Consider the following 8,656-nt stretch of genomic DNA (forward strand, 5'->3'; position numbering starts at 1 on the left):
GAGTATGTAATATTCTTCGGTTTATTCTTCCATTTTGGAATATGGAGTATAGCCTACAGTGCAACATATTTCCTCATAACACTTTACGTTGCAGATTTTTTAAACGTTTTTATGTTGCATAAACAGTTGTATTCGGTCTCCTTAAGGCTTCAGCTTGTCCCAGGACCTCCAGGGGGGTGCGGGTTGCCAGTTCTCCTCCAGCCCAGAGGAAAGCATCTTCTTCCAGGTGGGCAGCTTCGAGCGCAGCCTGAGTCACATCTCGTCCGTCTACACTGAGACATGAAAGCGGGGACGGAGCGGGGCTCACCTCTCTGGGCCCGACTCCAGGATGAAAGCGGGGCCGGAACGGGCCTCACCTATCTGGGCCCGACTCCAGGCTTTTGGCCGGAGCGGGGCTCACCTCTCTGGGCCCGACTCCAGGATGAAAGCGGGGCCGGAGCGGGGCTCACCTATCTGGGCCCGACTCCAGGCTTTTGGCCGGAGCGGGGCTCACCTCTCTGGGCCCGACTCCAGGCTTTGGGCCGGAGCGGGGCTCACCTCTCTGGGCCCGACTCCAGGCTTAGGGCCGGAGCGGGGCTCACCTCTCTGGGCCCGACTCCAGGCTTTGGGCCGGAGCGGGGCTCACCTCTCTGGGCCCGACTCCAGGCTTTGGGCCGGAGCGGGGCTCACCTCTCTGAGCCCGACTCCAGGCTTTGGGCCGGAGCTGGGATCACCTCTCTGGGCCCGACTCCAGGCTTAAGGCCGGAGCGGGGATCACCTCTCTGGGCCCGACTCCAGGCTTTGGGCCGGAGCGGGGCTCACCTCTCTGGGCCCGAAGCGGGGCTCACCTCTCTGGGCCCGACTCCAGGCTTTGGGCCGGAGCGGGGCTCACCTCTCTGGGCCCGACTCCAGGCTTTGGGCCGGAGCGGGGATCACCTCTCTGGGCCCGACTCCAGGATGAAAGCGTGGCCCGACTCCAGGATGAAAGCGGGCCGGAGCGGGGCTCACCTATCTGGACCCGACTCCAGGCTTAGGGCCGGAGCGGGGCTCACCTCTCTGGGCCCGACTCCAGGATGAAAGCGGGCCGGAGCGGGGCTCACCTATCTGGGCCCGACTCCAGGCTTTGGGCCGGAGCGGGGCTCACCTCTCTGGGCCCGACTGCAGGATGAAAGCGGGCCGGAGCGGGGCTCACCTATCTGGGCCCGACTCCAGGCTTTGGGCCGGAGCGGGGCTCACCTATCTGGGCCCGACTCCAGGCTTAGGCTTTGTTGTGCAGCTCCCTTGGCATGCATCTCAATACTCTTTTGAGTCACTTACCTCTCCACAGAGTTCTCCTTTCCTGTGTTGATATTGATCTGTACTTGATGTTGATCAGGAAACAATGCAAGTCAAAGCAATTACGTGGGGGGCCGTCTTATTTAAATGTGTAGGATAGCAACACAGTCAGTATGTTTACATGCACACTAATAATTGGATGATTACACCTTAACCGGGTTATCTTTGTCAGGTTAAGGTCAAATTCTTCCCGATTAACAGATCTAAATTTCTTCTTCGGATTTACTGTAGTAGGCTATGTGTGTATAACTTAAGTCTGAATTATTTTAGTTTCGATTTATGCATCAAAAATCTACGCAAACTGAATGAACAATTCATTTAACAATTGATGAATGAGTGTTCAATCGAGTTACTGTGAACTATGTAGACCCTTTAATCCAACCTTAATCTGGTTCTTCACAGTAATCGGGTTATAGTGTGCATATAAATGTACACAATGAAAGTAATGAGTTATGATCTTTGAGATTATGAATGACCCCCCCATTGGTTATTCATAGCTCCTCTTTTCATGTAGCATGATATATTTAGCTGTGCTAGACATACGTCAATCACTCCAAGAAGCTAAATGAACTCATTTTAAATAAGATGTCTTTCCCCTCCTCTCATTGCCCTAATGTCTTTCTTAATCTCTCATCTACATTATTCATTCTGTTTTAGACTGAACTGTAGAAAAGATATATCATTTTGCTGTGTAGTTTTATCAATGAAAAAAAATACGTGTTTGCATTCCTAAATGATGTTTCTTCTTTTTTCTTCCTATAATTATTTTCTGGAGGCGGCGGCTCGTCACTGATGCATTGTATGGAGGCAAAACCTATGTTATCATGTGTATAAAATGTACAGTTTGTTTAATGCAATCATTTGAATGTTTGTCACTTCCCGGTTTAAGAATTAAATAACGGAACTATTTATTGTGCAATACCTTTTTCATTCCATGACGTTAACCCTCTTTAACAGTTACTCAACATTTAAAAGTATCCACATTTGATAGTTTTACAACTAAATCATTTATGTACTGTACAGTATTCAACTAAATCATTTATGTAAATGTACAATGTTAGAGCTTATAGAACGCCCCAACCGCAAGGTTAGTGGGTGTACACTGGCCTCTAGTGGACATAAGGTAATACAGATATTGAACTTTTGCACAAAAACAATATTACACTTCTTTTATTAAGTAAGTAAAATTGCAACAATTTGGGCCATCCACGCCTGGTATAATCGTCTTATGCAAGTTTCCTCTTCTTGTAGCTTTGGTAGTAGAAGTTGCTGAACAGGACGATGAGACTGATGAGGTAAGTACACACATGTGCATTCATGGCATCTGGGAAGTCACACTCTGCGTAAAGGTTGTATCCGGTGTGTATAGTCAGCAGCACAAACTGCACCTGAAACCACCAGTTAAGTATGTGACTTAATGTACTGTAACGTTCTCATTAGCAGTGGTGGAAAAAGTACTCAAGTAATAGTATGAATAATACAATGTAGAAATACTCCATTACAAGTCAAATGTAGTATGTAAGTAAGTAGGTGTTGGTATCAAAATGTAGAAAGTAAGGTTGTCCTGATCGAATTTTGGAATAAAGTGTCAGTCAAAATCATCGGTCGGCTTCACCCTTATTGTCCAGCCGGAGTCCGCTACATGAAGTGAGCGGTGCCTTTCATCATGATGATGTAGTATGATGACAATGTCATCATACATCAGCCAATCAAATCATCACATTCCGTGCTACAAACACATACCGTGCTCAAACGGACATACGCACAAAGCTGTGTGTATACAAACATTTGTAGACACACAGCTTTGTGTGCATGTCACAGTGTGTATGTCACAGACCCATAATGGTCCATTTGGTTACAAACTATCATTTAGCTGGGGACCCCCTGGAACTCCCTCAAGGAACGGAGAGTGACCGGAAGATCGAGAGCGTGGAACTTCTGGCTTAACTTGCTTTTCAATGCTTACAGCTAACGCAACACCGCTCCTACTCTCAGGTTCTCTGGCATGCTCCCTCTCACTTGAGAACAAGATGGAGTGGGCATTTCTAGACTTTTTGTCTAGAAATGTGCTATATCAATACATTCGTTATCATTACATACACACTACATTACCAATTACCTATGCCAACTTGATAAGAAACTAACTCAAAATATAATTCCTACATAAATTAGTACATACAAATTTACATTTACTTGGATAATAATAGGAAATGTGGCAGGTTGAGGATATACACAAGACAGCATCTTCACTGCTCTGTGTCCTCAATTGTGATTATTGGACTCACCCATTTGTGTACTGATCTTATTGCCTGCGTAGTATGCCCAGGTTGTCAGAGACTTCAGCATATTGCCTGCCCTGCTATCATTTTCAGTATAGTATTGAAATGTCGAATATAATTATTACCCTTCTGGGCTATCGCTGTGTACGTTTTCTAGTCAGTACAGATTGGTGTGTTATCATCTATGCCTGCCTCGTGCCTGCTATCTGCATACTGTACAGGTGACTCTGTAAACCATAACATGCATATTCAGAGCAGGCTGATCGCCATCATATACAATTGAAGAAAACCTCCAAGAACAAGAGCAGAAGAAAGCTAAATAGAGGTCATGTGTGTCATGACTCATGATGGCTTTTACTTTTCTATACCATTTTGGATTATAAGTGGCTAAAATGGAAATCGTTAGTTCATAGTAAGCCTGCCACTCTGCTATAGTATACATGCAGCTAAGATACATTTAACAAAGTATTTTTTTTATCTTGATTTACAGTAATTGCAGTTTATACAGTATGCATGTATGGTGTAGCAATAGGTTACACTATCTATCGTTTTGGGGATGTGGTGCATTGCGTAGTGTTGCCATGATGGCATCAAAATTGCCAGCACTGCCACTGACCCAAAGCCAACTTGGCAAGAACCACTCACCAGCTGAAGTGATGTAAGGTAGCGCTTCCACCAGAGGTATTTCTGCATGTGAGGCCCCAACGCTGCCAGCCCATAGTAAGAATACATTATAACGTGGACGAATGAGTTCAGTAAGCCAATGAGGAATGCTATAGGATGATACAGGAATGCAAGAATATATGGTTAATATAACATACAGTTTTAGATTAATTAAAACTTTTAAGCTGAATAACGGCATTGATTTTGCAGAATTATATTTTTTATTTCATATCATGTTAGTCGCCACTGCCAGTGCACATTAGTCATGACTTACACTGTCCTCCAGCCAGATACTTGATCCCTGCCCACCAGTTGAAGATCATGGTGGCATGGTGATAGACATGGAGATAGGTTAGTTGATTGTTCTTCTTTCTCAGTATGAAGAAAATCTGTCCATGTGGAGGTGATGGCATAGCCTTTAGTGTACATGCGCTTGTATTGGTAATATTTTTTTATGTATTCACTATTCAGGGTGTTTTGATATGTGTTTACCGTGTCATTGAGTTCTAGGACTTTGGAGAAGAAAAACCACCAGCACGCATTAGCCATCTGTAGGGGAAATGGGTTGAGGAGAGATTAATGGCAACATATTGATTTGGATGTGACTTTACTTTGCAGTCTGCTGTTTATTGTACATATCGGAAGAACAATTTTTATTTATTTATTTTATCAGGAACAATGCACATTAATCAACACATCATTTTTCACTCCATGTAAATGGGCAGATTTTGTAGTCCCTGAGCAGGCTGTTAAAAGTGTACAATACAAAACAAGTAAACATTGGTACAGCCAGGGGACAGAACAATTTACAGTGAGAATAGAAGTGACACCAGTGACAATGGCACTGATAATTCCTCATGATTGGTTTGCTTTAAGCCACCTCTTAAGGTTGAAACTGAAGGTCATTAGGTCAAATTAGTTGAAGGTTTCGCTTACTTCTGTAGGGGAACTTCCAGAACTGTTAACACACTACATCTGAATTATTGTTCAGTCCCCTCTGGTAGTTGCCCTTGTTACTCTGAAACCACTGTCCCTTATATCTATGAACTGTTTCTGTGGTGCAAGAATGTTTAGGATCTTAAAAGTGAGACAAGCATCTGCAAAGTGTTTAAAGCCGTCAAGATATTGTGTGGTGCTGTTCCAACATATTTACTGCCAAACCAGTTTTCCTGACAGCCAACCAGTTGAAGTAATTGCAGGAATCTGAGTCTTTGCTTTAATAAAATATCCGAGATCATATCATTAAGGTTTTAGGGAAGATGCTTCTGAACATTAGAACATGTATTCTATTGCTAGTTTGACCCATTCTAATACTCAAATAACAATTTAATGAAAAAAAGAAGTTCCTAATTGCAGCTTTAAACTGAACTCATGCAGGACACGGCAGGGTCGTGCAGAGAGCACTGAGGGGGCAGGGGCTCAAACCCCAGAAAAGGGCACATGTGTAGGCGCGCTTAGCACGCGCCCATTTTTGGGGGTGGTCTTCGTGTGGGTCCGTCCCATGCTATTTCAGGTCATTGTACAGTAAAATAAGCAATACGTTCTCATTAGTCTGAAACTAAAACTGACTGACTGGCAGCCAGCACATTAAAAGTGTAATTAATTATGATAGTGGAATTATCATTACTAATGTTCGTCTTGAAGGGCCTATGGCACTTATTGGACCCCCACATCAGCCCTTATTGGCCCCCAACACAAGCCCTTATTGGCCCCCAACACGGTCTTACCCTCAGCGCCAGGGGATTGGTGCTGTAGTCAACAGGCTGACAGAGGAGGCTGTAGTTTGACAGCCAAGACGTCACAAGGAACTGCAAATATTCAAACAGTGCCTCAATGAAATCACACACACACACACACACACACACACACCTTTTATGACGTAATCAGACAAAAGGAAAAACAAACATTAAACCTGTATATAGATTGAATCGTTGCCATCTTCAGTTTTTCCACACAGCGTGCACACACACACACACACACACACACACACACACACACACACACACACACACACACACACACATACTGTACCTCATAGAACATGTAGGCAGACAGACAGACCATGGAGAAGTTGTAAACAATGAGAACAACTTTGAGGTCGACGGGCTCTCTGTGCTTCATCAGACGAGGGCCAGCCCAGCTTATTATGAGGTAGCAGAGGAAAATGACGATGATTGGTACTGGAGAGTACACCAACAGCCATGGATCTGTCCTCTTATCTGGAATAGAATAACAATTAAAAAAGTCTATTTATATTGCACATTTCATACACAGTCAATTTAAAGTACTTTACATGAGAAAAAAATATGCTGAGGATGATATTTATTTTTGAGGGGTAACTGTGTACAGTACAGTGTGTCTGTCTGTCCGTTTGAGCACGGAATGTGATGTACTGTATGATGATAAGAGCGCCATCACTTCATACTTTTTTTTATTAAAATAAAATAAAAAACATCAAGTACAGTATTTAGCCTCGATTTAAAATGTGTTAGAATTGGCAGAAGTGTCAGTTTGTTCCAACTAAGGAATAACTAAATGTTAATGTCATGAATGTAAAAAGTCAGAGAGATGTATAATGATGAATAATTCCTGTCTTTCTCCACTGTCACTGTCAATAAATACCCTTCAGAAAAGCTTAACCGAGGGTTCCAAAAGGGGCTATATGAAAGCTTGTAGGCCTATGAAGTGAGAATCTGCAAGAGCCTTATCATTTGCTAATCTGATCCTTGACCATTAAATCCTGATTTTAATCATCTTTGTTTTCGAAATGGCACAAACGGCCAAATGAATGCAAGCAGAGAACCTATTCGGTTAAAAACCAGTCTTGAGAGAGATGGCTTGGCATGCGTGCGTGGGGTCAGGTGTAGGCGTTCGTTCTTCTGGTGATTTGACTGCGCAGGAAGATAGAAACAGTTGTCTGTACTCTGTAGCCTAGCTATACGTTCAGTGTGGGGTGATGTCGAACTAGATAATGGAAGAAACAAAGCGGCATGGTAGTTGTCTGGTCTCTGGATCCTGTGACAGTGTGTGACTGACGTACTGGTCACAAAGCTGTCGTTGTGCTGATCTGAAAGCTGCATCTGAATCTCCTCTCTGGAGTCTTGGTTGCATTGTTGTTAGATCTGTCCGTGTCAACTGTCAAGGCTGTGGCTTTTCTTTTCAACCGCCATATTAGAAACAGAAATGAGGATGTTGCAAAGCAAACGATTCCCATCAAAACAATAGGCTGAACTTGAACTTCATGTTTCACACAGAATAAATGTTTCGTACCTCCATTGTCCAGTATCCAGCGGTGCAGGTAGTGCACGCGTTGCCATGCTGATGTCATTTTACACTGTGATAAAGGCAGGGTTATTAAATCAAGATAAGTACCGTACGATATTCATAACACCTGTCACAAAATACTACACTGTGCACACGATCTGGGTGATGATTAATTCATAGATCGGTAGGCTACAGTGAACCCCGCAACTGACTCTTTGAACTTTAATCACCCTTTTACTAACAATGTAATATCCTGGACTGCATCCTGATATCTTTTTAAAACTAACTCTCTGCTTTTACTTACGTCCTCAAACTGCAGTCATTCATAAAGTCAGTGACGATGTATTTCCTTGAAGTGAACTGAGGCTGAGCCACACCCAAAACCAGAATACGACTTTCAAGATGACTTGTGATTGGACGCCGGTATACAGCCCATGTAAATTCCGTAGTAGCCTACGGCGGCGGTGTTTCAGAACCTCACCCGATATGTGGGGAGGGCGCATAGAGGGAGGGCGCAGGGAGCATGAGGCATGAGCACCTGCCCCATATGACCTGCCCTTTTCCCCTCAAAGTTCCCTTTATAAAGTTTTTTATGGCCTGGGTCCTGCCCAACATCAACATAATTTGAAAAATACATGTATAATTTATTTCCCCCTCAAAGTGCCCTTAGTAGTTTCACTTTCCACCTGCAGTGATGCAAAGTCCCACCCACCCTTTTATGTTTCAAACAATTTGACCTGAGACAAGCACTCAAGTATGGTAAATTCACCTGTCATACTTTGTCAGTATCATTTGATTATTAGTGTTGAATGAAAATAGAGTAGACATGATGTTCGTCCTTCATAAGTCATGTGACTTCATCATGAGTCATGTTTCAGGGCTAGAGGCAAAGGAGAAAAGAATAGGGAAGAATAGCAGTAATGACATGGGCCAAATAGCTTATCAACAAGCTCATGGATGGGGTATAAATTAAGCTTCAGGCGTTCTGCAAACTGCTTTCACTATAGACAAAGTTGGCAGTAGACAGTCGTTGGTACGGACACCCATTTCTACGTTTATTTTGCAAACTTTATTGCTTTCAGAAACAGACATTGGCATCGTATATAAAACTAAGCATCTAAAACGTGGATTTTATC

The 8,656-nt window shown here is 43.4% G+C and overlaps 2 protein-coding genes across 3 annotated transcripts in view; one reads left to right on the top strand and one right to left on the bottom strand.

Annotated features, from left to right (window-relative positions):
* Nucleotides 1-2,223, top strand: part of glis1b (GLIS family zinc finger 1b) — a 99,415-nt gene extending 97,192 nt beyond the window's left edge. For both annotated transcript variants that reach the window (XM_080769348.1, XM_080769349.1), the window contains exon 11: nucleotides 147-2,223. In XM_080769348.1, coding sequence (XP_080625474.1) covers nucleotides 147-283 — 137 coding nt within the window. In that variant the 3' untranslated portion in view covers nucleotides 284-2,223. The remainder of the gene's footprint in view (nucleotides 1-146) is intronic.
* A 243-nt stretch (nucleotides 2,224-2,466) lies between these two features.
* elovl8b (ELOVL fatty acid elongase 8b) lies at nucleotides 2,467-7,891 on the bottom strand. Its single transcript, XM_080769385.1, has 8 exons — nucleotides 7,825-7,891; nucleotides 7,527-7,590; nucleotides 6,288-6,475; nucleotides 5,984-6,064; nucleotides 4,749-4,805; nucleotides 4,531-4,645; nucleotides 4,239-4,366; nucleotides 2,467-2,702 (listed from the first exon to the last, which is right to left on the bottom strand). Exons 2-8 carry the CDS (start codon nucleotides 7,582-7,584, stop codon nucleotides 2,541-2,543), a joined length of 789 nt encoding a protein of 262 aa, XP_080625511.1. The 5' UTR covers nucleotides 7,585-7,590; nucleotides 7,825-7,891; the 3' UTR covers nucleotides 2,467-2,540.
* Between the last annotated feature and the right edge of the window lie 765 nt (nucleotides 7,892-8,656).

The sequence above is a fragment of the Protomyctophum bolini genome, assembly GCF_963924005.1.
Source record: "Protomyctophum bolini genome assembly, chromosome: 8".
Classification (NCBI taxonomy): domain Eukaryota; kingdom Metazoa; phylum Chordata; class Actinopteri; order Myctophiformes; family Myctophidae; genus Protomyctophum; species Protomyctophum bolini.

Excerpts from the sequence above, each read along its gene's own strand:
- elovl8b (XM_080769385.1), bottom strand. The coding sequence starts at position 7,584 with ATGACATCAGCATGGCAACGCGTGCACTACCTGCACCGCTGGATACTG. Across the intron at positions 4,367-4,530 it reads GTATCTGGCTGGAGGACAGT|CATTCCTCATTGGCTTACTG; the intron begins GTAAGTCATGAC and ends ATCATCCTATAG. Across the intron at positions 2,703-4,238 it reads ACCTTACATCACTTCAGCTG|GTGCAGTTTGTGCTGCTGAC; the intron begins GTGAGTGGTTCT and ends TGGTGGTTTCAG.